At 53.0% G+C, this 27,430-nt stretch overlaps 3 protein-coding genes across 7 annotated transcripts in view; 2 read left to right on the plus strand and 1 right to left on the minus strand.

Moving 5' to 3' along the window:
- Positions 1 to 18,508, plus strand: part of SEMA4B (semaphorin 4B) — a 35,542-nt gene extending 17,034 nt beyond the window's left edge. For all 5 annotated transcript variants that reach the window (XM_083713111.1, XM_083713110.1, XM_083713109.1 and 2 more), the window contains 13 exons: positions 7,498 to 7,658; positions 8,518 to 8,580; positions 8,739 to 8,837; positions 9,624 to 9,735; positions 10,004 to 10,120; positions 10,834 to 10,991; positions 12,422 to 12,600; positions 13,044 to 13,194; positions 13,436 to 13,649; positions 15,405 to 15,520; positions 16,021 to 16,187; positions 16,322 to 16,407; positions 16,813 to 18,508. In XM_083713111.1, coding sequence (XP_083569237.1) covers positions 7,498 to 7,658; positions 8,518 to 8,580; positions 8,739 to 8,837; positions 9,624 to 9,735; positions 10,004 to 10,120; positions 10,834 to 10,991; positions 12,422 to 12,600; positions 13,044 to 13,194; positions 13,436 to 13,649; positions 15,405 to 15,520; positions 16,021 to 16,187; positions 16,322 to 16,407; positions 16,813 to 17,600 — 2,411 coding nt within the window. In that variant the 3' untranslated portion in view covers positions 17,601 to 18,508. The remainder of the gene's footprint in view (positions 1 to 7,497; positions 7,659 to 8,517; positions 8,581 to 8,738; positions 8,838 to 9,623; positions 9,736 to 10,003; positions 10,121 to 10,833; positions 10,992 to 12,421; positions 12,601 to 13,043; positions 13,195 to 13,435; positions 13,650 to 15,404; positions 15,521 to 16,020; positions 16,188 to 16,321; positions 16,408 to 16,812) is intronic.
- A 529-nt stretch (positions 18,509 to 19,037) lies between these two features.
- Positions 19,038 to 25,025, minus strand: CIB1 (calcium and integrin binding 1). Its single transcript, XM_083713300.1, has 7 exons — positions 24,435 to 25,025; positions 24,018 to 24,052; positions 23,300 to 23,402; positions 22,381 to 22,534; positions 20,326 to 20,444; positions 20,090 to 20,178; positions 19,038 to 19,894 (listed from the first exon to the last, which is right to left on the minus strand). Exons 1-7 carry the CDS (start codon positions 24,483 to 24,485, stop codon positions 19,873 to 19,875), a joined length of 573 nt encoding a protein of 190 aa, XP_083569426.1. The 5' UTR covers positions 24,486 to 25,025; the 3' UTR covers positions 19,038 to 19,872.
- A 92-nt stretch (positions 25,026 to 25,117) lies between these two features.
- Positions 25,118 to 27,099, plus strand: GDPGP1 (GDP-D-glucose phosphorylase 1; the record flags this gene model as incomplete). The annotated part of the gene is given in 3 exon segments (XM_083713308.1): positions 25,118 to 25,132; positions 25,134 to 25,376; positions 25,744 to 27,099. Coding segments are annotated over 3 exon segments (1,470 nt in total). The 3' UTR covers positions 26,956 to 27,099.
- Between the last annotated feature and the right edge of the window lie 331 nt (positions 27,100 to 27,430).

Here is a 27,430-nt window from a genome sequence, read left to right on the forward strand (position 1 = left end):
TGGGCAGTCTGAGACACTCCCTCTGTGTCCCTTGTTAACATTTTTCGCATTGCCTGCAGTGGCCCTCTGAGATGTTGGCTGTTTTCTGTGTAAACACAAGCTGGCTGTGTTATCAGTGGGTTTGGGAGGCGTTGATTTGTCCAGCTGCTGCTGTGGCCTTTCAAGGGGCAGGAAGTCATGGGGCTGCCCAGCTCCAGCAGGCAAATTCTGGTAATTCTCCTTCACCTCTTCATGTCTGACCTTCCCGCTAGCTACACTGTGCTTGCGCCTCTCAGCCGTTCTGTTGCACTGCCACTCAAACTTGCTGTTATCCTGCTCTATGAACACTTGCAGAAAAGCAGGGATTTCAACAGTCAGCTGTTTTTCTCAGGGATGAGGAACATGTGCCACCTCCCCAGAAATGGTTGTACTACAATTCCCATCATTCACAAGCCATGCTAGCTGCTGGGATTTGAAGTCCAGCACCTGGGGGGCTTCAGTTGTTCCCTATCCCTGCTGGACACCCATATAATTTTATTTCTATTTATTACAAAATTGCATTGCTTAATTTAATAAATGTTTCTAAACTATACAAATACCACCACTCAGAAAAATGTCCCAAAACTAGAGAAAACTAAAACTGAGCAATCTGCAAAACAGAGAGCTTTGAGTCAGAGTTCAAGACAGCTTGAGTAAACATAAAGTTTTAAAAGAGTTGTTTAAAGGTCATTCCTGTCTGCTTCTCACAAATTATCCAAGGGGAGGGCATTGGCTTAACAGACCTGCTTCCATGTTGTCACCATCAGCTGGTCATGAGATGACCAGGAAAGCATCCTGAGAGGATCGCATAGATATGGGCTTTGGGGGTATTGGTAAATTTCCTTCCCCATACTTTCAGGGTTGAGATTTTTAAGTGCCCTCGATCAGGTCTGACTAATCTATGGGCCTTCCAGATGTTGGACTACAACTTCCATCCTCCCTGACCCTTGGCCACCCTGACTGCAGCTGATTGAGGACCACAGATACACTCCACACCTGCTCTAGGTCTTTGGCCTGGGTCTTCCTGACACCCCAAGCTGAAGTGGCCGCCTCATACTTTGCCCTGCCCATCTAGGCTAGCATCCTGTTTCCTGCAGTAGCCAAAGAGATGCCTTCAGCCCACAAGCAGGACATGAAAGCAACAACTTCTCTCCTTGTGCAGGGCAGGGAGGCGGAGTGCTTCTCCCCAGCAACTGGTATTTAGGCACAGTTGCATATAGCCATTATGACAGATGACTACTGACGAATGATAAGACTTCTCCTCTTCCTCTGTGAATTTGTCCCTCTTTTCCATAGCACTGATTTGGGACTTTCAGAATATTCTGAATTGAGGTTTTATTTTAGGGGTGGGGGGAACCCTGCCCTGATTGAGCTCTTCTTTAGGATGTTGATTTGACTTACATTTAGTAAACAAAACTTGTAATTTAATTTTACATTTGTCAATAGAAGGACAAACACTTCAAATGTGTTTTCAATAGCCAAAAGTAGTTAAGCTGAAACATTTGATTGTGGTGGGGAGATCAATAAAGGGCACAGTGTGGTTTATGTTCAAATGAAGTAAGAGCAATTCTTGGAAACTGATTTTATGGGAATACTTACTTGTAAATGTCTCAAGAGATGTCAGCTCAACAGTTTGAACTTCCCTTTTATATTAAATTTGGATTTGAAGGGAATTTTAGCCTGCTTGAAGAACTGAGTGGAATAATATCTGCCCTTCCTATGGAGAGTCACCTGAAAAAGTTAGTTGCAACTTTGACTTTAAGCTGCGGCCTGCCACTGTGCTGCTGCACTCAGCCAATTCATTCTCTTGCTGGTTAACTTTATGAAGCAAGGCATTTCTAAAGGTCAAGTTTGCATGGAGAAATGCAGCAGGGGGGAAATCTCTGCCCCACTTTATTCAGGTTTGGTGCCGTGGAGGAGGGCATTGGCAGGGAAGCCTAACTTTGAATTGTTGGTGGAAATTGTCAGAATTGGGACCTCTCCACCCTTCCCAGAATGCTGCTGTCTGTCACCTAGAAGGCATCCATGGTCTCTAGAAAACAATGCAGCAGAGAACTCTAGCTAGCCCCTCTGTGATTTCATAGCTCTTTTACTGTGTTCATCCTCTCCTTCCCTCAGCCCAGCTAAACTTGTTCTCCTGGGATAGAAGGGGCTTTGCTGAATCCCACCCACTCATCCAGCCTGCCAAAAAGCGTTGTGCTGCCCTCAGCAAAACCCAACCGGCTCACAGATCTCTTGCCAGGCGCAGCTTGTTGGCCCAGTCTTTGAATCTTAGAGAGAATCCCATAGGAGAAGCAACTGCTGAGCTGGAGGGAGATTCTGTCTAGCGCTATCTGTAAGCCTGCTTCAAGCTTAGTCAACACTTCAGGGCACAGTGGCGAGAGGCAAAGTGTGTGTGTGTGTGTGTGAGAGAGAGAGAGAGAGAGAGAGAGAGAGAGAGAGAGAGAGGGGCAGAGAAGCCTGGCCTGTGTCTTGCACCTCAGTTCCTGGCTTCCACAGTTGCATAACCTTTGCCAAGCTGGATCCTTTGGAATAAAACTCCCGTCTTCTGGCCATGGGGGCTGAGGCTACAACTTAGGAGTTGTAGTCCTAAACATATGGAAGGCTATGGGTTGGTGAAGGCTGCCAGAGAGAGGGGGGGGGGTGGGGAGGACATGACATCTTGCCTGTGAGAACCAGCTGACAAACTAGGTATTCTTTGTGCCTCGGAGCCCCTGGGAATGCTGGCACCTAGTTGTGGGCCAGGGCCTCTCTGTGCTGCACAGAAGAGGCTGAGCCAGCTGTTCCTTCTCAGCCCAGCCTGACCTTCCTGCTGACAGAGCCCCAGGACTTCTTTGTTTGCCTTAGGGGTGCCCCAACTTTTTTAAAAGAGGGCCAGATTTGATGAAATGAACATGTTTGAGGGCCGACCAAAGCTGTTGACCTTTTTTTAGGATTGAAGTTGTTGAGCTTTTTTTTTACAATTTTACCCCAGGAAATAAACTGCCACAGGGGCTGGATTAAACCTACCGACAGGCCACATTAGGCCCCCAAAACTGACTTTGGACAGGCCTGCTTTAGGTCCAGGCAGGTGGCAGATTCCTGCTTCTTGGGGATAAAGAAGAACAGCTTGAAGGACAGAGGGTGATGCGACTGGAAAAAGAGAAGAGAGGAGCTGGACGCAGCCTGGTTGGTGTCTTCTCCCGCCCCCGCTTGGTGGGATGCTCTACCCAGGGAGGCCCACCTGACTCTGTCATGCTCAGTTTATAGTCCCTAAATTTAGATACTTTTGTCCCCAGGTTCTGGCTCATAACATTGGACTGTTTTGAAATTTAATTTCTATTATAGTTTTTATTTATGATTTTCAGTTGTATACAATTCAACAATAGCTTAACAGTAATTCTAACATTTCAAACCTCGACTTACTTCCTCCTCTTTCTGTGATTCCTTAAATTTATTTTCATCATTCCCTGCATATTTTATCTTAATTTATTATTTTATTCATCTACTTTGATATACATTTTTTGAAACTGCCAGTTATTACAATAATCCTGCCAATGTCTTTATCTGTTTACAGTTTGCTTGTAAATATACAACAAACAATTTCCATTCCTTTATGAAAAGTTTATTATCTTGATTTTTATTATCTTGAAATTAGATTTCTGACCTTTTCATACATATTGATGGATGGGCACTTTTTGGTATTTGTGTATTTGGCTTGAGTGTTTCTTACACTATTCGTATTTTATGAATTGCATGTTGCTGTGAGGCATCTTTTGTGAAAAGTGATGAATAACTCCATTAAGAGATTGATGTTGTAGCTCCCTGGGGTTGGACAGAGCCAGCAGGATCTGCCCCCTGCTCAAATGGCTGCCCAGCCTCTGTCTCAGAGAGAGATCCTCACCGTCCCTCCAGGTCTTCACTGATGAGCCACACTTTTAATTCCAGAGTTTCTCTGAATGTGTTCTTACTTCTCCTGCCCATAAGATCTATAAAGGCCCAGTGGTATCCCCACAGGCAGAGTGCCCTGATACTCTGGCCAGCTGCTTCTTAGCATGGCCGGTTATCCAGGGACAGTCCCTCTTCCAGTCCTCTTCACCTTTTGTCACACATTCAAGGGGTGACTCAGTTGCAAGAGAGCAGGTCACCTGAGGGGATATTGGGAGCTCCTTTGGCCTCCTTCTGTTTCCTCTCATTTGACTATGATGAGTAATTAGTGGTGGAGACAAGGCAAGACAGACTCTTGCTGTCCCTTTGCCCCTTTTGTATCACACCTATGTCACCTGTGGGGCTCAAGGCCATTAGTCATCCTTGGGGGACGGGCTCCTGCCAAAGCTCTCAGCTGGGAAGTCTTTGGGAAGAGGCTTCAGTGTCTGAATGTCCTCCCAGGTGTTCTTTTGATCCCTCACTGTACCTGTGAGATGCTCACCCACACAGCCTCACCAGTGAGACCAATTATCGTCAAATCTTTCTCACACTCACCTGTGTGGGAATGTTTTCCTTGCTCAGTTCATAGGAACACCAGTGCTCAAAGTGTCACCTTTCAGGTTCTCAACCAGATTGAAGTATTTTCTCCTGGCTAGGGCTGGCTGGCAGGTTTGAGATGAGGCTTGTATTGTGGGAGAGCCAGGTGGAATGGGAAGAGTGTCACAAGGCGAATTGATGGAGGTGTGCAGGCACTCAGGTGATTGAAGCATGGGGTGTTTGTGTAGCACTGCCTGTTTCAGTAGGCAGCTTCCAAACTTGAATGCAGTGGGGGGGGGGGGGAAACAGTGTAATCTGAAGGTGGCTGTGTTCTCTATTTGAAGAGCACCAGAGAGTCAAGTTTAAAGATGGAGAAGCTTTGGGGGGGGGGGACATGCCACCTGGGCAGCAGACTGAGGGTGCTCACGTGGCCACAGACTTCCCCGTTATGCTGAGATGTAGTTTTGTTTAAATGCCAGCAATTGTTTCTAAATTTGCATCTGTACATTTAAACTAGCGTATGCACATTTTATGCAGATGTGTGTCCTCTTTCTTTGGGGTAATGCATTTACTTTCCTGTCTGTTTTGGTGACCCATAAGTGGACCACCCCTCTGTTATCCTTTAATTCAGTGGTTTCCAAAGTGAGCAATACCACTCCCTGAGGGGCACTGAGATTACCTAGGGGCAGTGGCGTAGCGTGGGGGATGCAGGGGGGGCCGACCGCACCGGGCGCAACATCTGGGGGTTAGGGTTAGGGGGCGCAAATTACTTGCCTTGCCTCGGGTGCTGACAACCCACGCTACGCCACTGCCTAGGGGGACATCAAGAGGCAACGGGATGACAGGGGCCCCCTGTCTATCAGACTTTGGAAAGCTGGTATCACCGGATCAAGTTCATCAATTTTGTTGACTTAATTAAACCAGCAGTTTAATTAGATTTTGAATAAGTGTGCAATTGTTACTGTTCTGAAAGTCACTGTGTTATTACCTTCCCTTGTGGATCATGCAAACAGCTTTTCTTAATACTGCTTTTTATAGGGTAAGGTAGGGGGCACTGGGGATGAGTTTGTGCAACCAAGGGCAGCAGCCTGAAAAGGTTTGGAAATCACTGCTCTAGTTTATTAAAGAGGAATTTACATTCCTGTATGGACCAGCTGCATATTCCTGCTTTGCAGGGGGTTGGACTAGATGATCCTCAGGGTCCCTTCCAACTCTACAGTGCTATGATTCTGCATTGTGGTCCCTTCCAACTCTACAGTTCCATGATTCTATGAAGTTCCAAACTCCCATAGCCTCTCAGCTATCAAAGGAGCAGCAGAGGCTCCTCCTTTCTCAGCCACAGTCCACAGAGCTGCAGGGAGATGGCTGTTGCCCATGGCTGGCTGGGAACAAACTGTGTGGCTCTTTGAGCCACGTGTGGGCTGCTCCAGGTTCCCTTGGCAGTGCCGGAGCACCAGCCGCCCTCACCTACGCCAGGCCTGTGTTGCCACCCAGGAGGCAGAGCAGGGCTGGGAGAACTTTTCAGCCTTTTAGTGAAGCAGGAGCAGGAACGGGCTGGAACTTGTCCAGTGGCAAACAATCAGGCACAGGCTTGCTTGAAACACACAGAACAGGCTGTGCTGCAGAGCTGGAGTCGTGCAACAGGGAAGGTCACCCAAGGTCAGCTGGGTTGGGCTTCGCAATCCAGCACCGAGGCTGTTTCCCAGACTCTGCAGGCAAGCTCCCAGGGAGAGTCCCTGTGATGGGTGCCACACCCAGGTGCTCTGCCCTTCCCTCCCTTCTGCTGAAGCTACACAGACCCTGCCAGCCTCTCCAGCCCTTCCTCTAGGCGTCCAGAGCATGGTAACTCTGGCTTACGCTCCAAAATGAGAGGTCCTGGGGCTGAAAGCTGTGCCCTGGAGGCCTCAGCTGTGTGCCAGTTCAAATGGAGTTGAGTGCCAGTGCCCCACAAGGAGTTGGGCCAAGAATGGCAATGGGTGACTCACAGGTCCGTCCGTCCCCCAACTCAATAGGGTCCTATCCTGCACTGCAGCTGAATCATCCAGCAGTTTCAGGTACCCTCAGGCAGAGGTGAGTCATTTCCTGTTAGCAAGAGCCCTGACTGGAAGCCACCTGCAGGAGGGTCTTTCCCCCAGAGTCAGGTACCACCTCTTTGCTCTGAAGCGGAAGGGGAAAGGAGCACAGACAGAGTCATCCCAGGTGTGGAGGTGGAGGGGAATTTCGAGCAGCAGCCATCTCTGCCTTAGGGAGTCATTCCTCTTCTGTCCCTCACCCCCCCCCCCATATAAAACTCTATCATACATGCAAGAGGGAACCAGTAAGCCAGTTGTGGAGATTTTGGCATGTGCCACACAACAGCCTCTGGGAATGTTGCCTTGCCCAAGGCTGTTGTGGAGACGACGACACCACGAGCGCCACCAGGAACCATAGAACTGTCGAGTTGGAAGGGACTCTGAGCATCATCTATTTCAATCCTCTGCAGTGCAGGAATATGCAGCTGTCCCATATGGGGATCAAACCTGCAACCTTGCCATTACTGTATTAGCACAGAGATGGACATGAGAGAAAAGTAACTGCAAAACCTGTAGTGGGTAGAAAAGACTGGGAGCAAATAACTCCTTTTGATGATCTGAAAAGGCTGGACTCCTGTATTCTGCCTTACTGCTCGGGTGGATTATTGAAACTCATTCACCTTTTCTGTATTTGTGTGTGGCCAATTCCCTGAGCAAAATGCTGCTCTTGGGCATTCTGCAATACTGAATGTTGTTTGCAACACTCAAATGCCTTTTTAGAGTGTTCTGACCTGTTATGTCTACCTTGAGCTTTGTTGAATGAACTTTATTACGGTCACAGACCAGGATAGCCTTGAGCTTTGTTTTGACAAATGAAGTTGTAGTAGATACATGTTTGATAAGTTGTTGAAATGTGGCAGCGCTTTTGTTCTCTGCTTGCTGAGGGGGCAGGACTGCTTGGCACATTGGGGTTCAACCTGCCACTCATAGGCCATCTCTCTTTTCTTATCTCCTTCCCCCCCAGGCTCCCCCCTCCGGCTCTTGACCCGCTTTGAAGAGCCTGGAATCACCAACTACACCACGATGATGCTGAGCCCAGATGGGGGCACCTTGTACGCAGGTGCCCGTGAGAGGCTCCTTGCCCTCAACACCACCTCCTTCTCTCCTGGGCCACAGCACCAAAAAGTAAGTGCAGGGTGCCCACTGGCCACTTTAGAGCCCCCCAGTTCAGATGTGCAGTGGAAATATACAGGAAGGACATCACTGGCTGACGGACTGGCTGGTTGTTTCTGTTGTACCTCTCAGTCTGATGGGACCAGCAAGCCCCTACTCATCCTGGAAGCAGTTTGGGCCTCAGTCAAGGAGCCAGTCCTCAACACTGGCAGCAGAGGCTGCCTCTCCTTCCCCCTCTGAGGGTTCCTAGCCTGGGAGGGTTCCAAACCATTGCCACACACAACTTCACTCTTTGGGTTCAGACACAGAAACTGGCAACCTGAGGATCTTGGACCTGTGGTCTTTCTAAAAGCAAGCTGTTTCAGCCTTTATTGAGGAGGACAGTTTGGAAATGCTGGTCAGCACCCAATGGCCTTCCAGGTGCCAAAGGAGGTCTGGGCAGCTGCTGCTGCTGCTGCTCCTCCTTCCCTTGGCCCTGCCCCATGCCAGTTACTCTAGATGCCAGGGCCCTGCTCTTGACATAATAATTGGGCCACTTTAGGGGAATGCTGGGGGTTTCCATTTAATGCATCTGCAGCCCTGGCACTGGACATCACTGGGCTGGCCCCCCTTGCAACGGGTGAGCTGTCTTTTGGGGCAGGAGACTGCCGCAGCTGAGGTTCACTGAGAGGCCCCAGAAAGTACCAGTGGGGAAATCAAGGAAGATTGGGAAATCAAGGGTCCATTGGGAATGGGGCAAGAGGGGCACTGCTGGGGCTCACAGCCTGCGAAGGATGGCTCTGAAATGCCATTCTAGAAACCGCCCTAGAGGGGGGCAAGGGGAGTGCCTGGACTGAGCCTCCTGGTCACCGCCTCTCTTCCTGTCTTGCAGTTGCTGTGGGGGGCTGAGGAGGAGAAGAAGCGTCAGTGTGTCTTCAAGGGCAAAGACCCCCAGGTGAGTGCCCTACCAGACGTGGGTCTGCCATTCCTATGCCAGGGGGGCTCTTTCTGGCCCTTGGATTGGGCTGTGACCTGCTCAAGGCATCCCCTCCTTTGCTGGGGGGCATTCTGAGTTAGGCGGAGCTCAAAGCTTTCCTCTTCTGTCCCTTGCAGAGAGACTGTCACAATTACATCAAGATCTTGCTGCAGCTGAACAGTACCCACCTGTACACCTGTGGGACCAGCGCCTTCAGCCCCACCTGCACCTACATTGTGAGTAAGCTTGTGGGGGGGGGAGGTACACCTTGCTGCCAGTATGGGACCCCTCACCTTGGAGAATCAGAACTATCAGGTTGGGCCGACCAGCTCAGCTTTCACCAGCCTGCTGCTCTCTAGGTATTTCAGACTACAACTCCCAGCAGCCCAGCCAGTGCGGCAGTTCCCCCATCAACCCCTGTGTCACATGCAAGCTGGGGCTGATGAGGGTGGTAGTCCAGAGCACATGGAGGGCACCAGGTTGGCAGAAGCTGATCTATCTCAAGAGATTCTCCCATGCACCCTTCATTAGGATCAAGCAAATGCCCTTTGGAGATGTTTGTCCTGCCAGGAGTTTCCACCACCTCCCTGGGCAGCCTGGCCCAGTCCTGTATGGACCTTCTTGCACTGGATCAAGCCCCATGCATGAAGAAGCCTCCAGCTGCCAGTTGTGGGCAGACCCTGGCTGGAGTCCTGTTTTCTGGGAAGGAGCCACTGCTGCTTACTGCTGTAGTGTTGAAAACACAGCTCAGTGCTCTCACAGGCCAGGACCCTGGCAGGATTTGCACCTGGAGGCTGTGCAAGAGTCTTCTTGAAGGTCCTAGAATTGGAATCTACATGTTCGGGGAGCCCCAGCCCCTACTATTTGGCATTAGTGGGAAGGGTTAGGCTAGGTCTTGTCTTCTGGCCTATTTGAGCCCCCACACCTTTTTAAAAAAGAAGAAATCAAAAGTTTTTGCCTCAACACCACCCCCAAATACGTAATTCCTGGCATCTTCCTCATTGCACCATCCTCCCCTTTAGAACATTCCAGAATTCAGTCTGAAGCGAGAGGCCTCTGGGAAGCTGTTGCTGGAGGACGGGAAAGGACGTTGCCCCTTTGATCCTGCATACAGGTCCACGGCCATCATGGTTGGTAAGGAGATCCTGGGTTATAGCCAGTGGCTGCCTCCCTCCATTCCTTGGAACCAAGGAGGGAAGGGGCTGGGACACCCCCAGGAATGGAAGAGTCATAGAATCATAGACGGGGAGGACCCAAAGGGTCAACTAGTCTGGTCCCCTGCAATGCAACAGGGAGAGGGGAGCCAGCCAAGTCTTTCTAGAGCATTGAAGAAGAGGAGACTGTCCCTGGGCGTCTGGTAAAGGGCTCTGATGGTCTCCCTGATGGGGATGCTTTCTGGCAGATGGAGAACTGTATGCGGGGACTGTGAGCAACTTCCAAGGCAACGAGCCAACCATCCTGCGGAGTCACGGCAGTCGCCCGGCCATCAAGACCGAGAACTCGCTCAACTGGCTGCAAGGTGTGTGGGGTAGCAAAAGAACATGAGAAGAGCCTTCTAGATCAGGCCCATCTAGTCAATCATCCAACCAGAGGCCCCAAAGGGAAACCCTGCAAGCAGGATCAGAGCAGAATAGCCCTCTCCCCTGCTGCGGTTTCCAGCAGCTGGTATTCAGAAGCATGGCTGCCTCTGACTGTGGATGCAGAGCCGAGCCTTTTGGCTAGTAGGCATCCATAGTCCTCTCCTTCGTGGAGATGGGTGAGCAGGGAAGCTCTGCTGCTCAGTGAGATGACTGGGGAGCATGTTTGTTGCCTCAAATGGCTCGGACATCAAGACCTTCACTGACCCTTCCCATGGTCTTGGGGACAGGAGTGAATTCACAAGAGCCTTCTTCAAGCCAAGGTGTTCTTCCACCGGCTAGACCCTCTGCAGCTCTGGTTTGGACTCGCCATTGGGACGGGGGGGCTCCAAGCCTCTTCCTTGGATCCAGATCCATGGGATGAGGGAGCAACTGCAGAAAGGGCTGCCTCTGCCATCAGGAGGGCTGCAGCTCAGCAGCAGAGCACCTGCCTTGCATGCGGAAAGTCCCAGGTTCAGTCCCCAGGTAGGGGTCAGAGAGACTCCTGCCTGAAACCCTGGAGAGCTGCTGTCAGCCAGTGTAGGTAATGCTGAGCAAGATGGACCAATGGTTTGTCTCTGGATAAGGCAGCTTCCTATGTTCCTATGTGCCACAGATCCCTTCTTTGTGGGCTCGGCCTACCTGCAAGAGAGCCACCCGCCCAGCAGCCCCCAGGGGGACGACGACAAGATCTACTTCTTCTTCAGCGAAAGTGGCAAGGAGTTTGACTTCTTTGAAGACACTGTTGTGTCACGCATCGCCCGCGTGTGCAAGGTGAGGAGGGCTTCGTCTGTTTGGGGACCAGGATGTTTCCCCCCCCCCCTTTCCCTTTTTGTTTTTTGCAAAAGTTTGGAGAAGGTGGAAACCTCCCTTTCTGCTGAGCCAGGGCCAGCCCAAGACATTTTGCTGCCTGAGCCAGAGCAGTAAATGGTCCTCCCCGCCTGCTTAAGTCAAGGTTCATTGTGCCCAAGGCTGGCCAAGTTATTTTGGCGCCTGAGGCAAGAGATTCTACAAGCGCGTCTCCCTGGGAAAAGAATGGTCATAAACTAATAAACTAGCAATATGCTGCTGCCCTTGATGGTTCTCTGGGCCTGCAACGTCCCCTGGTGCCCATCTTTTGCTCTCTCATGCCTTCTCTTGGCACCAGCAGGAACAGCAAGGGGCAGCTGGGAGGAGCTCCCAGCTGAGTTCAGCGTGGAAAGAGAGCTTAAAAAAATTTAAAAGCCACCTTTCTGTCCCATGTGGAGAACTCGATTTTTATGTACAACAGGTTTCGACCAGTTCCTCTCAAAGTTTTATTGAAGCATTTTTTATTTATTGGATTTAAATCCCACCTCTTTCTCCCTGGAGCTCAAGGTGTCTTACATGCTTCTTCTCCTCTTCATTTAATCCCCACAACCACCCTGTAAGGTAGGCTAGGCTGAGAGATGGTGATGGGCCCAAGGTTACCCAGTAAGCTTTGTGGCCAAGTGGGGATTTTGAACCCTGGTCTCCCAATACTCTAACCCAGGAGTCAACAAACTTTTTTAGCAGGCGGCCAGTCCACTGTCCCTCAGACCATGTGGGAGGGCCGGACTATATATATTTTTTTAAAATTAACGAATTCCTGTGCCCCACAAATAACCCAGAGATGCATTTTAAATAAAAGCACACATTCTACTCATGTAAAACCACGCTGATTCCCAGAGTGTCTGCAGGCCGGATTTAGAAGACGATTGGGCCGAATCTGGCCCCTGGGCCTTAGTTTGCCTACCCATGTTCTAACCACTACACCATCCTTTACTGCAAGTGTAATCCCAGACTGTCTTGCAAATAAAAGTGAATTCAGTTACACCCTCAAAGGACTCAAAACAAGGCAGGTGTTTCCAAATAGGCTGCCAGGGGAAATTCTTCTGGGCATCCTGGGCCCCTGCTCTGTAACGTGATACAACTTGGGACCAAAGTGGATGTGAGCATCTGGGATGCAGGATCTTGCCTCCTCCCATTGGGTGGGTGGGTGGGGAGGAAAGTACAATTTGCATCTAGCTACATCTCCTTTGGCCCCAGGTCTAACCGTCTTCCACCAAGCCTGTCTCAAGCCCAAAATTAAAAGCCCATTAGATGTCCTTCCTGCCACACTGTGGCTTTTCTAGGCCCAGCTCTTGCAACTTGGCATGACAGCACTACCCCTCACCGTTCCCTCCCTTCCTTTCTCTCCTTGCCAGGGCGACGTTGGGGGTGAGCGGGTTCTCCAGAGGCGGTGGACGACCTTCCTGAAGGCCCAGCTGCTGTGCTCACATCCCGAGGACGGCTTCCCCTTCAACGTGCTGCAGGACATGTTTGTGCTCACTCCAGGCGAGAGCTTGGCAGAGACTGTCTTCTACGGGGTCTTCACCTCTCAGTGGTGAGCGGTGAGAGGAGGCTGCCTCTCTGGGCTGCCAGGTTCCCTTGGTAGAGGGAGGGCGCTTGGTGCATGCCCCATTACTTCTGCATGCCTGTGGGTGTTTGACTGCCAAATTTATATATTTATTGTCAATTAATTTTTATTCATTTTTCAAATGTGTAACACATCAATGCCAAACTAAAACTAATACATTTTCCCCCAAAAAAACCTGGCTTTGCACTCTCTCAGATATTTCCACTTCTTACCCTTTTACATGCTGCTTATTTTACAGATTTATCTCTAATTAACACCCATTTTTCTTTAGCAAATTCCTCATCCCTCAGCTGTGCATTTGCCAGCTCCTACATATAGATCAAACAAAATTATATCAAATGACAAGTGAGGTTAAATCTGTTATTCTTCTTTCTCGACTGTCCCTCCTTCTCCTTCCTCCTCTCTCCCAGGGACAGGAAGGGCGCTGGGGGCGCTGCAGTCTGTGCCTTCTCCATGGCGGATGTGGAGGAAGCCTTCAGTGGGCTGTACAAGGAAGTCAACCGGGAGACCCAACAGTGGTACACGGACACCCACCCTGTGCCGGAGCCCCGGCCTGGAGCGGTATGTCCATCACCCAGCAACCAGCTCCATGGGCTTGGGGGCGGGAAGGCCTTGGGACTGATGCTGGTGGGTCTGCCTGCCCTCCACCTTGAAGGCTACCAGGCTGCCTTTGGCTTTTGCCTGAGATCCTGCATAGGGTAGGGGCTGCCACAGTCCAGTGCTGGACAACTTAAGCTGCTGCTGCTGCCATGCACCCCTTCGCTTCAAGATGGCTCTTTCCTTTTAATCCCCCTGCCTACAGTGCATTAACAGCCAGGCCCGGCGGATGAAGATCACCTCCTCACTCCAGATGCCTGACCGGGTGCTCAACTACCTCAAGGACCACTTCCTGATGAGCAGCCCCATTCGGAGCCAGCCACTCTTCCTATTGCAGGGTCATGCCCGCTACCAGCAGATCAGCGTCCAGCGTGTCCAAGGCCTGCACCGGGCCTACGATGTCTTGTTCTTGGGCACAGGTGGGTGGTGGCAGTGGTGGCAGCGGCGGCTGGGAGGAGGGAGGCAGGGGGAGGCCCTCTGGCAATGGCTGGAATGTCAGGAGGAGGAAGAGATGGTTCATAGCTGGGCAAGGGGAAAGATGGACCTCCCCAAGGTGCTGGCTGCCTCTTACCTGCACTTCCTGGATATAATATATCCGTATTTTACACACACACCCTGCCCATCTGGCTGGGTTTCCCCAGCCACTCTGGGTGGCTTGCAGCACATAAAAATTGTAAAACACCAGACATTAACATTTCCCGATACAAGGCTGCCTTCAGATGTCTTCTAGAAGTCAGATAGTTGTTTATTTCCTTGGCATCTGATGGGAGGGTGTTCCGCAGGGCGGGTGCCACTACCGAGAAAGTCCTCTGCCTTCCATGGCTACCAGCCACAATGGGTATGTGCTGCTTCCACGGTCAGAGGCAGCAATGCTTCTGCACGCCAGTGGCTGGAAACCGTAGGAGGGGAGAGGGCTCTTGTGCTCAGGTCCTGCTTGTGGGTTTCCCACAATGGGCATCTGGTTGGCTGCTGTGAACACAGCAGGCCGGACTGGATGGGCCATTGGCTTGATTCTGCAGGTCTCTCCTTATGTTCCTCCTCTCAACTGGCTTAGATCTTCTCTTGGAATCTTGCTCCAAGCGTCCCTAGAGAGCAGGCATCCTGCAGAGAGCACGGCTGCATCCTGAGTACTCTTTGGAGGAGCCCCAGGCTGCCCTCTTTCTTGACATTCAGTTCTATCTTGCCTATCATGGAACCCAAGGGAGCAGGCACCTGGCTTTCAGGAGGTCCCCCACCTGACCTGACCAGGCTTGGGCCTGCTTATCTTCAGCAAGGTGGTGGTAGTGACCTCCTCCACCTTCTCCATTGCCTGCGCTGCTGTGGCTGCCCTGTGGTGGGTGGGAGAGACCTGCTTAGGGAAGTTTTTAATGTTTGATGTTTTATAGTATTTTTAATATTTTGTTGGAAGCTGCCCAGATGGGCGGGGTATACATTATTATTATTATTATTATTATTATTATTATTATTATTATTATTATTATTACACTCCAAGTCTCTCATTCTATAGCTGGCTTCTTTGTTCTTTTGCTGCCTTCAGGATTTTCCCTGTTTCAATTTGTCCTGTGTGTTGCGATTCTTTAAGACACCTAGTGAAGGGTCTGGATCAGGCCCAAAAAGGTGGGGGAGGAATTAGAGACTATGCTGAATTTAAAAGTGGGAGAGGTCAGTGGGAGAGTGTTGCAGAGTGAGGCACATCTTATCTTAAAGGCTGTTGACAGGATAGCCCAGGGTTTCCCAAACTTTGGTCTCCAGCTGTTTTTTGGACTACAACTCCCATCATCCCTAGCTAACAGGACCAGCGGTCAGGGGTGATGGGAATTGTAGTCCAAAAGCAGCTGGAGACCCAAGTTTGGGAAACCTTGGTCTAGCCCAACCTAAGGTCATCCTGGCCACAAAGGGAAGTCTGTGCCATTTCCACTTACTCAGAATAGCAGGCAGGAAAGATGCCCAACAACAGGAGAGAGAGAGACCAGGCCGTCGGGTGTCTGGGAAGGCTGTTGGTCGCTCTCGGTTGGGACCTCCAGACTTCAAACATGCAGATTTTGGTTCTCTGTGGCTGGCCCTGGACAGGTGAGGAGGGAAGGGATGGAGCTCTTCTGTGGGGGACTGGCCGGCAGGTGGGAGACAGCTGTTTGCCCTGGCCCTCATCGCTGGGCTCCCCTTTCTGCTTTCAGATGACGGCTGGCTGCACAAGGCCGTGGTGATGGAGCAGCAGGTCCAGATCATTGAAGAGATCCAGCTCTTCCCTGCTGGGCAGCCTGTCCTCAAGCTGCTTCTGGACCCTGCCCAGGTAAGACAGAGGGGCATCCTGGGAAACTCCCACCAGCATCCTCATCAGAAGAGGGAAGTCGTCTACACGAGAGAGAGAAGTGGCCAGTTTGGGGATTGTGTGCCTTCCAAGAGGACTCAGCCCTGAGCTTCAAAGCGAGGGTGCCCTCCTCAGTGGCTGCTGTAGATCCACCCTTGCCTTGATCTGCGTGGGCACCTGGGGTCTCTGGAGGGAAAGCTGTGCCATATCTTGCCTCCACTCCTTGTCAGAAACGTTGCTCTGTGCTAGCCTGGGCTCAGGCAGATACTTCTGAACCAGCAGGGACCCCTTAGCTAGGCACAGTGGGCAGGACAAGGGCTGGTTTGGAGAGCTTCTGTTGCCTGGTGGCCAGCTGCTCTGCCCACAGGGGTCAGGTGCTGCATGCCTGGCTTGTGGCCGCTGGAGACCCTCTGACAGGTGACCTACAGGGGGCACGGTGGGTCTGCTCTGTGGAACGAGCCTGACTTAGCTCCTCCCCGCAGGGCCTCCTTTACGCTGCCTCCTACACTGCGCTCGTCCAAGTGCCACTCTCCAACTGCAGCATGTACCGGACCTGTGCCGAATGCATCCTGTCTCGGGACCCCTTCTGCATCTGGAGCGGAGGGGCCTGCATTCCACTTCTCCCAGACCGCTCATGGCCCCATACAGGGTGAGTGCTTCTTCCACCAGGCCTAAGTGGGGATGCCCACCTCCTTCCTCCCCCTCCCCCTCAACCCATGGGTGGCCTCTGCCCCCTCCCTCCTTGCCTCTCCCTTCACTGTTGCTGCCTCCATCTCTCACCAGGCCCAGCTGGCTTCAGGACATCGAAGGGGCTGATGCCACCCAGCTTTGCCAGACGGGCAATGGACAGCCCAGCCACTCAGCCACAGGTAAAGACCAAAGCTGGGGTGGGGACTTTGAGAACTCTGGGAACAAAAGAGAGAAAATGAGATGAGGGGTTACAGGCACTCTGTTTCTGGCTCTGTCCTGCCTGCTGACCTAGAGTCTCTCTGGCAACTTATTTATTTATCACATTTATATTCCACCTTTCCCTCAAGCAGCTCAAGGTGGCATACATTCTTGTGTTCCCCGCAATTTTATCCTCAGGACAACAACTCTGTGAGGTAGACTAGGCTGAGATACAGTGACTGGCCAGTGAATTTGATGGGGGTGAGGGGATTTGAACGCTGGTCTCCCAGGCCCCAGTCCGACACCGCACTGGGCTTGGCTGCCTGGCAGCCTCCCTGTGGCACCCAGGGCCTGACTGGTGGGTGTCCCTTCTCTCCCCTCTGCAGAAGAGCCCCCGTGCCAGGCGGTGGTGATCTTGGGCTCCAGCGCTGTGCAGACGCTCCCTTGCCCGCAGCTCTCCAACCTGGCTTCTCGGCACTGGCTGCACAATGGGGTTGCCATCAACACCTCGGCTGTCCTAGTGCTTCCCGAAGGGGAGCTGGTGCTGATGGGCAGCCCGGCCCAGGCGGGACGCTATGACTGCTGGTCGCAGGAGGGCGGATTTTGGCAGCTGATGGCCAGTTACTGCGTGCGGGTCGAGCCCACTCTGGGAGCCCGGATCGTGCCCCTCCAGAACCCCCTGGAGACCATCAGCACCTCCAGGAGCGTCTCAGTGGCGGCCGCGGGGAGCAGCATGTCAGCTCTGCTGGAGGGCAAGACCTACTGGATGGAGTTCCTGGTGATGTGTGTGGCCTTTGCCATCACCGTGACGCTCCTGACCCTCTTTGTGCTGCACCGGCACCGCAACGCCGTGAAGACCTTCCTCAAGCAGGGCAAGTGCACCAGCGCCCATCCCAAGAAACCCCACAAGATGGGGCTTCCTGCAGAGAACTTGCCCCTCAACGGGGCCCATACGCCCAGTGCCATCCTAGACCACAAGGGCTACCAGGCCCTCCACGACAGCCACGCGGCCAACACGCCTCTGCATGCCGCTCCGGCGACGCAGCCCAGCGTGGCCTTCTCGGAGTCCGACCGACGCCCGCTCAGTGTCCATGAAAGCGTTGTGGAGGTGTTGACTCCCACCCAGCGGCCGCGTGTGCGCCTTGGCTCCGAGATCCGGGACTCGGTCGTATGAGCCGCATTGTTGCATCCACAGACCCTGCTGTGCTGAGCCTTCCGAGGAACCAGGAGCTCCTGGTGCCCCCGCCCAAACCAGAACTGCCCTACAGACTGTGAACGGACAGAAGAGGCCCTGCAGTGTTGGGCACTTGGGCCGTGTCCCCTCGCCCTGTGCTGGGGCACCTGTGTGTCTCTGCGCTGCCCTGGACTCCTTGCAAACAGTGGCCGGAACCTGCAGAGAGCAGAGCGGGTACTCCTAAGCCTTGAGGAGCAGGGGTGGCCTGTTCCCCGGCTGCTGCCAGGATGCTCAGCTGGGCAGAAGGGGAGACACTTTGGCCCGGGCTGTCGTCGTAGGTCAGAGGAGCCAGACCCAAGCCCCACTGGGCTGGGGCAGGACGAGAGACTGCAAGGAGGCCCTGTCCTTGGCCTGCCCAGTTCCTGCACTTCCTTCCAAAGAGAGCACCCTCTGGGCCAAGGAGTGGCACCTGCAAGCTCTCTCAATGGGTGGGTGTGTTGTGTTGTGTGCATGGGGTGCAGTCTGGCTTTTCGTGAACTCTGTGGGGTTAGGGGGAGAACCTGTTGAATGTTTAGGGTGTTTGCTTGGTGTGTGGAAGTGTGAGAGTGGGGCTCAGGTGCCATGTTGCGAGGGGACAGGGACACAACGCCCACCGAACACAGATACTAGGCCTGCCCTTCTGACTCCTGCGCACTCTAGGTTTGGCCGTCTGCCACTGTGAATTCTGCCTGGGCTCCAGCACAGAGCTGCCTCCTGCCCGGGCCAGGTATGTGGAAGGGCAGGCCCTGGCTTGGCCACTCGCAACAGCAGCCCCAGCGCACCCCCACGCTTCCCACAAGTGCACTTGCACAAGCCTTGTGTGTTGGTTGTGTTTATTTTTACATAAAAGTTGACGTCTCCTTTGACAACGGCTTGGACCTGACCTCTCTCGACGCTGCCCAGCCTTCTCACAGCAGCCAAGGCTCCCTGATCCCTGCCTCTCGACCCTCCCTGGCAGCTCCGGTAGCAGGGTGTGGGCTTTGGAGCCTCCAGGTCCCACCAGCATCCCTGTGTGCCCCTTGAGCGCTGGGAGCTATGGCACATACCTATGGGCAAAGCCTCAGCCTCTACTATCTGGGCAGAATGGCTGCTGCTGCTGCTGCTGCCCCTGTGGGCAACGCAGGAATCCTCCCTACCCCCACCGCCCGTCTCTTTCTGGCTGCATGACTAGAAGTGGTTCCGAATGGGGCAAAGATCAAAGGGTAGAAGGAAACAAGAGGCGGAAGGAGCAGGGGACAAGCCTTGTTGGAGGAGGCAGTAGAGGAACTTGCTCCAGCAGCCTTTCCCACTCTTGTCACGAGGGGCAGATGCAGTCACTTCTCCTTGCACTCTGCCAACCTGGGCTTAGTCCTCTCTCCACTGAGGGGGTAAACAAAAGCAGGCCAGGGGACTTATAGGTGCCAGGTCCTGAGTTTTATTAGTAGCAGTGTAGAAACAAGATCGCAACAGGTTTTGTAAAAAGAGGGTGGAGATTTAAGGCTTTCGGAAACAGCCACCAGCCTCGGGATTGCAAGTGCGCCCCCCAACCTCCCGCCAGCTCAAATAACTGGCCAGAAAATTCAGATCCAACACCCCAACCTGCCAATATCACAAGTGGGCCAGCAGTGTTGACTGTACTTGTCTTTGCACCAACTGCTCTCCCAACAGCTGACCTCCAAGTGGGGAAGGTGAGAAGCTGGAAAGAGTTTGCAAAGGAGTGGGCAATCGTTAGGAGCTGCTGTCCGTTTCCCAGGGTGCGCAAGCCAGTCCAGGGCCCACAAAGAGACAGGCAGAGTTGGAGGCAGTCCCTGCTGTAGCAAAGGCACGGAGTCGGTGGGAATGTCAGTGTAGGTACAGCAGCGCCAGGGAATAATGATCGTTGTCGCCCAGGATAGAAACCTCCTTGGAGTGTGACTTCTCTGATGCAACCAAGAAGAGTCCAGTGCTCAGCACTCAGCCGGGATCTTCCCTGTCCCAGGCTGCAGTGAAGCAAGAAGTCAAGAGTACAGACCATGGCTCCCAGCATGCCTTGCTCCACACCCATCTCCTCAAGAACAGTAGTGTGGGGGGTGAGGCTCAAAGACACCCCACCCTGTCAAGATCCTGGTTGCTGTCTGGACCTAGAGCTTGGGTGGGGTTGCAAGGCAGGATCTTCCCCTTGGCACAGCTGTCCTCGGGTGGCTAGAAAGAGGTGGTTTGTTCCCTCTGTAGACAGGTGGAGGCATCTTCCAGCGGGAGGGAGAAGTAGGAGGAATCAGAGCACAATTTTGAAGGAACTAGGAGAGAAAAGGGAAGAGGAGGAATAATGAGTTTGATTTTGCAAACTTGGGACTGCAGGAGCTCGTAGGCAGAATACTCCTAGAGCAGGCTCCTGAAGCATTCACACATGCACACACCCCTGGCGGTGAGCTAGCTGGTCAACCAGGGAGCAAGCCTAACCCCAAGTGAAGCAAGGGAAGGGCAGAAGGTACCTGGTGAAGTCTGGGGAGCGGGAAATTATGTGCTGGAACTCGGAAAGATTGATGGTCCCGTCTTTGTCGATATCGGACTCCTCCAAGATCTGTTGGAAACAAAGGAGCCTCGTGGGGCAAGAGCAGCAGCACTTCCCAGATTGGGCCAACCTTCCTCTTCACCCCACCCAGGGGGAGAGGTGAGAACTCGAACCCAGCTCCCCAGCAGCAGTAGCCCCACCTTGTCTGGTACTCACGTTCTGGATGAGCTGGTCCATCTCCATGGCACTCAGCCTGCTGTCCTCGCCTTCCCCCGTCAGGCAATTCACCAGGTTCTCCAAATCCTTCTTGTCAAGAGTTCCATCATCATCAAAATCTGGGGGTGCAGGAGGAGAACAGACCATTAGTTGGCACTTGCTGAGCCTACCAAACTTGCCTGCTCCCGGGGGTCCTTTTATTTTGAGGGGGGAGGCCTGCTTTGCTTCTAAGAAAGAAGCAGGCCACGTTCAGCAAAGCTCTGAGGGGTATTTTAGATTTCTCCACTGCTCTGCTTTTGAGAAGGGACAAATGGATACTGTAAGGGATAGCAAGGGGGGGGGGGAGAAGCAGCCCTGCCGTGTAGGGCAGTCCTGGAGAACCAAGTTTGCAAAATCAAACTCAAAATCAAACCTGTGGCCCTCAATATGTTTCTGGGTAATCCCTCACCCACTGGCCGTACTGGGATTTCAACCAAGTCTGAAGGAACATGGATTCTCATATATCCCTGGTGTGGGGGTCAAAGAGGCAGAGACCACCTTCCTGCCTCCATGGAAATGACCACCTAGGCATCCCCAGGCAGGAGCCTAAGAACAACCTGCTGCATCAGGCTAGCATCCTGCAGCATCCTGTTCTCACAGTGGCCAACCCGGTGCCCCAAATGGAAGCTCACAAGCAGGACCCAAGCACAAGAGCCCTCTCCCCTCTTGTGGCTTCCAGATACCGGCATTCAGAAGCATTACTCTGCCTGACCATGGAGACATAACATACCATAATAGCCTTAGTAGTGCTCCTTGGGGACTCAAAGGCCAGCCCAGGCTACTTCAAATTGAATTTGAAAATTGAATTGAAATTGAAATACTTTATTGTTACTTGTACAACTTGTATACTGTGAGATTACACGAGGATGCCCCCCTCAGCTCTCTTATTCTTAATTCCCCCGTTTACTGACACACACCTAACCCGAAAGTCAGTTGCCCTGTTGTTATCTTTTCATTCAGCAGCCTAACAGCCCATGGATAGAAGCTGTTCTTTACCCTGTTGGTGCGACTAATCATGCTTCTATATCTTCTGCCTGAGGGCAGGAGATCAAGAAAGTGCTGGCCAGGGTGTGAATCATCCCTGAGAATTTTCCTCAATCTCCTGAGGCAATGTTACTCCGCTATTTCATCCAGTGGATTCATAGGACAGCCCATAATATCTTGTGCTGTATCCAGCACCCTCTGTAAGGCACTTCCTATCAGATGATGTCAAACCAGCATACCACACCGTGATGCAGTATGAAAGGACACTTTCTATTGTTGACCAGTAGAAGGAGATCATCAGATGTTGATTGACATAGTTTTTCTGCAAGACTCTGAGGAGATTGAGTCTCTGTTGGGCTTTCTTAACCACCTGGGTTGTATTTCTTTTCCAAGTAAGGTCTTCACTGAGATAAACTCCTAGGGATTTAAAGGAAGAGACTCTCTCCACACAGCCCTCCCCAATATACAGCGGGGCTAGTTCTCCTCCCTTCCTCTGAAAGTCCAACACCATCTCCTTTGTCTTGCTGATATTAAGGTGAAAGTTGTTCCCTAGGCACCATGTAGATATTTTTTGGACCTCCCCTCTATAACCTGATTCGTCTCCACCTGTTATTAAACCCATTATGGTGGTGTCCGCAAACTTAATAATTGCAGTAGACTGATCAGAAGGATTTCCCATTGCTCATCAAGTCCAGCAGTGCCCAGGCAAGGGAGAAAAAAGCCACTTCCCAACTGATCCCTTCCTAACATGGGGTAAGCAAGGAGATATGCCACCTGCTGGTAGCCATCAATCCTTGAATTTTTCTAATCCTTTGACCAAGCTGCTGGGAAGCCAGCACCATCCTGTCTTGAGGCTATGAATCCCATAAGTTCCTTTTGCACACTGTGTGCTAATCCGTATCCCCACGCGGCTCTTGCATTTCAGCTTTTTCAAAGAGAGTGCAGCTGCACTCTCGACTCACAGAAAGTCTCCCAACAAAGTGCTTCCGCTTTCTCTCTCGCAGACTAAGCCCCAAGCAGGCTGGAACTCACCAAAGATGCGGAAGGCGTAATGCGATTTGATCTCTGGCGTTGCAGAGTCGCTGAAGACGCTCAGCATGTCCAGAAAGTCCTCAAAGGACAGGCCGCCTTCCCTGTCATCCGTGGTAGAGAAGACGTGGCAAATGCGGTGCCGGAAGGGGTTTGCCTGGAAGCACAAAGAGGGATGGGGGGAACTGTAAGGAGCTTCCTCCAGTGTGTTATCCAAAGCCAGTGCAGGTACGAAGGAACAGAAGGCTAAACCCATACCAGCAAACTGGCCCTACAGATCTACCCGTGGCAGGGATGGAGAAATGTGTTGGACCCTCCAAGTGATGCTGGATGCCCCCTGCCCCCAGCCTACACAACCAATTATCAGAGATTAGATTTATTTGCAATACTTATATCCCTACTTTCTTTATAAATGATTTCAGGACAGGTCCCAACAGTAAAAACTACATAAATCCAGTCAAAAATTCGGACAAAAATCTGCAGCTTACAGTATAGTACAAAGATCCCTCATGCTCCCTCTTCACTATACAGGCCTAAATTCAAAAGACCTAGAGGAAGGCACCAGCTTACTGGAGGATGTGATTGTTCCACAACCAGGGTGTCACCACCAAGAAAGCCCTAACCTGAGTCCTAGCACCCAGGACCTTGTTTGGTGATGGTACCCCCAAGATGGCCATCCTGGCAGATCTCAAATCACAGGCTGGACAATACAAGGAGGGAGAAGACTGCCTTTAGGGCTCTACATATCAAAAACAAAACAATGAATTGGGCTCACTAGCAAATATATGGGATGTGCAGCCCAGCCACAGCTCTTGGATGCACCCAGCTGCAGTCTTTTGTATGGGTCACAGAACAATAAACATTTATCCTGTACAGACCTTTTCTGAGAGGCAAACAGTGTTCCCCTCCCCTCCCAGCATACCCGCAGTTCAGGCAGCATCAAGATCTTGCTCTTGGGAATCCTTGTGGTGAAAGCCTGATCCCGGTCCTCCTTGGGCAGCAGTTCACTGAATCGCTTGTGGGCCCTGGAAGAGAAGATAGCGGGCAATGCCAGCCAAGTTCCTTCCTCCCTGGGCGGATGCCCTGCCCAGCTGGCGCCAGCTTTCCATCAGTCCTGCAGCACCAGCTCCTCTCTTTGGTGGGGGGGAGGGTGTTTTTCCTGTGCTGCCCTATGCCTGGCAGTGCCCTCCTCCTTATCCCACTTATCTACCCACACTCAGCTTGGGGAATTCCCACTGTCATCGCCACATCCCTCCAGGTGAAGCTGCAGGTGCCTCTGAACCCTTGAGCAAAGTCCGTCTGTCAACCCAGGGCTGAGGCCAGGGTGAGGGGACTGGACCTTGGCATTCCCAGGGGAAAGGGAGGGCCACGGCAGCTCAGTGATGGGACACCCAGTTCGACCCCTGCTGGTATCTCCAGCCCCTCCCTGTGCCAGTAGAAATGGCTTGGCTACCTTAAAATCATAGAACTGCAGAGCGGGAAGGGACACCAAGAGTCATCTACTCCAACCCCCTGCAATGCTCTGGAGAGTCAGGCAAGCTTGCTCAGCAATGGCAGGGTCATTGGGAAGCCTGTCTCCCCACTGCTCACACCCAGGTGCCCTAGAAAGAGCCTCACGAAGGAGTAGGATATATACTCACAGCAGGATCTCTTGCTTGGTCAAGAAGGTCAGCTCCTAGGAAAGCGGAAGGGGGCAGAAAGGAGGGAGAGAAGGTTAGTCTGCTGAAGAGGGAGGGGTGGAGGGGTCCCATCATGCCCCCCTCACCAGTCTGCCCCGCGCCCTGGGGCTGCCCTCCAGACGTGGCTGGACTCCTCCTCCCAGAAGCCTGCACCATCTATGGGCAACAGGGATGAGCTGGAGTCCCGCCACATCTGGAGGGAAGCCCTGGGGGGGGGGGGTGAGCTGACGCCCACACACAACTTCTGCCCCTCAGCTCCACCCCCACCACGCCAAGCGAGAGCCCAGCGAAGGCGTCCATAGGTTTCCCCCCGCCCCGTCCTCGGACAAAGGCGGCCCAGCAAGTTGCACAGCGAAGGGACGAGGCGGGAGAGGGTACCTGGTATTCCCCCAGGAGGTCTCGGGGTAGGCGGCTGCCGGAGGCCCCCATGGCGACGACGGTACAACTTGAGGCAAACTCCGGGAACTTCCTTGTCTCCTCCTCCTCCTCCCCACTCCCCTCGACGGGACGTCACTGTCGCCAGGCAACTACCCCGTAGCCCCGCCCATTCCGAAAGGAGGCAGGCGGAGCCCGGCATGGCCCGTTGCGGGGGGTGGGGTGTCCCGGGATGCGTCGCTGCTGGGAGACTCCGAGGCATCCGCTCCTCCGCTCGCCGGCCGGCCAGTTAGGACAGGATGGATGGAGGCCCCCTCTCCCACCGTTCCCCGCACCAGGTAAGCTCCGGCGGTCGGAGCCGTCGAGGGGGAATCAGCAGCGATGGCATCCCGCGCTGTGGCCAAGCCGGTGATGGGCTTCCTTCCCCAGATGAGTCGACGCTGCTGCCAGTCCCGCCCGACAACAGCGACTAAGGAAGCGCCGCCCGGGACGCGGCCACGTGGCCTACCAGCAGTCCGACGTGAGCAGCACAGCGGCGGCAGGTGAGGAAGAAGAGAGAGGAATACGACCGGACTTCGTCTGCGGCGCCCAGGAGAGGTAGGAGGCTAGGAGCGGGCCGGGCTGTGTTGCTTGTGGGGCAGCGGGGAGGCTGCAGTCTGAGCCCTGGGCGGCCTCCCCTCCTGGCGATGCTGCTGCGGATCTCCCAGGCGGCGACCCTCTGGACGCGACCCGGAGCACGCCGAGCTTTTTCGCCAACCGAGGCTGGGGCTGGCGAGCCCCCTGTGCGTTAAGAAGCCCGAGGGGGACACCATGGTCGAGGAGTGGAGGGCACCCACTGGCGCTGCCTGGACTCCCCCCTATTTCTTGTGCTTTCAGGAAAGGTACAGCCCAGCAGGGCCACAGAGCAGGAATGGGGTGGGGAGTTTCATCCTTCACACTGACCCAGTAAGCATAACTGTCAACTTTTCCCTTTTCTTGCAAGGAATCCTATTTGGAATAAGGGAATTTCCCTTAAGAATAGGAAAACGTTGACAGCTATGCCCAGTAAGTCTGCCTTTGCCATCCTGGTGCCTCCATTTGTTTTTGACTACAACTCCCATCAGCCCCCAAACATCTGGAGGGCACCAGGTTGGCGTTTGCAAAGGAAGGGCTGGTGGTGCCAGCCTCAGACTCCTCCTCCTTCACATATGTTTAGCCTCCCAGTCCAGAGCTGAGTTACCCAGCCGAACTGCAGGCACTGAAAGCAACCAAGAACATCTCTCTGGGGCTTCATTGTGGCTCTCTCTAATGACGGCTCTTCTGTCTTTCTTAGTTCTATTTCAGAGCAGCAGAGGAGCCTCTGGTTGCCTCCACCCTAACCATGGAGCTTGGCCCCAGCAGCCATGAACCTCCGAGACCCCAATCTCAGAAGGGCTCCGATCTCTCCCCTGCAGAGGTTTTTGCCTATGATGAGAGGGACTTTGTGCTGAGTGGAGTAGAGTGGCAGGAAAACAGAGGGAATCGTGGACCCCCAGGCCACACCATGTCCCGCTTTGACAGAGTTCTTCAGTCAGGCTGGAAGGACAGACAGAACCGGGGACTCTTCCGCTACTACTTGGAGGAGCTGCAGACTCGGATCCTGCCAGGGATGGTAGGATTTGTGGCCCAGCTGAACATCCAAAGGGGGTCAGAGAGAAGGAGACCCCAGGAGATCCAAAGCATCCTGCAGAGATTTGATCCCCAGCAGTTCAACTTTAGCAAGATCCGGCCTGAGGAGATTCTCTTTGGCATGTCTAGGGGCCAGACTTCCTCCAGGCCCTGCTTGGCGGGTGCTCAGATCCCGCCTGGCTCTGCCTTTGTCCTTGTAGTGATCAATGTCAGCCCTTTGGAGTTTGGGCACATCCTTCTCATCCCTGATCCCACACTCTCATTGCCACAGATCCTTACCCCACAGGTCGTCTGCTTTGGCCTGGATGCTGTCCTCCTCAGTGGCCACCCTGGCTTCCGTGTGGGTTTCAACAGCCTTGGGGCCTTTGCCTCGGTCAACCACTTGCACCTGCATGGCTTTTACTTGAACTGGGAGCTGCTGGTTGAATCAGCCCCCTGTGAGCCTCTCCTGCCGGAAGCAAACTTCTATCTGCTGCAGGAGGTCCCAGTTCCCTGCTTCGTCTTCTATAGTGAGGGGCAGCAGTTAGAGGAGCTGGCAGAGCGTGTTTGCCAGGTCACCAACCATCTGGTAAAGAAGGAGATCGCTCACAACCTGTTCATAACCAGGGGTGCTAAACCAGAGGGGCCCGTCCACTCAGGAGCCCGACCTGGAATCCGGATCATAGTCTGGGCCAGGAAATCCTGTTTTGGTACCAAAGAAGAGTCTGCATTCAATGTGGCTCTCTGCGAGTTGGCAGGGCACCTGCCCATCAAAACTGCCCAAGATTTTGAGAGTCTCACAGAAGCACTGGCCATTCACACCCTTCAGAAATGTCTCCTCCCAGACTCTCTGTTTTCCCAGCTCCAGTGTGAGCTGGTGGCCCTCCTCAAAGAGTGATGTCACAGGGATGGTTGTGCTTCTGGAAATTCTGCTAATGTGTGCCGGTTCAGTAAGGAGGGGAGAGAGACCTTGTTTACCCACAAATGCCATGGTAGGAGGACATGCAAAATTGCTGGTCAATAAAGCATAAATTCAACTGAATTCCCGCCTTTGTTCTTTTGACTCACAAGCTGTAACACAATATTTGCTTTCCTTAAAGTGCTTACACGGAATCAGACCATTTAGCTCAGTATTGTGCACCCCAGGAGTTGCCAACATAGCCAATTAAGGGAATCAAAGTCCACATCTAGGTGGGCACCACGCTTGTTACCTCTGGTCTACAATGTCAGGTGTGAGATCTCTAAGGTATCAGGTAGGAATCTTTGCCGGCCCCACTGGGAGATGCTGCCTGGGCTTGGACTAGGAATCCTGCTCTGCATTGTTTGAGTGCTAAACTGAGTATGTGTGATCCCTAAGCCAGTGTTTCCCAACC

Source organism: Podarcis gaigeae, assembly GCF_964106915.1.
Source record: "Podarcis gaigeae genome assembly, chromosome: 14".
Taxonomy (NCBI): domain Eukaryota; kingdom Metazoa; phylum Chordata; class Lepidosauria; order Squamata; family Lacertidae; genus Podarcis; species Podarcis gaigeae.

Excerpts from the sequence above, each read along its gene's own strand:
- CIB1 (XM_083713300.1), bottom strand. The coding sequence starts at position 24,485 with ATGGGGGCCTCCGGCAGCCGCCTACCCCGAGACCTCCTGGGGGAATAC. Across the intron at positions 20,445-22,380 it reads TTACGCCTTCCGCATCTTTG|ATTTTGATGATGATGGAACT; the intron begins GTGAGTTCCAGC and ends CTGCACCCCCAG. Across the intron at positions 20,179-20,325 it reads TGGACCAGCTCATCCAGAAC|ATCTTGGAGGAGTCCGATAT; the intron begins GTGAGTACCAGA and ends TGTTTCCAACAG.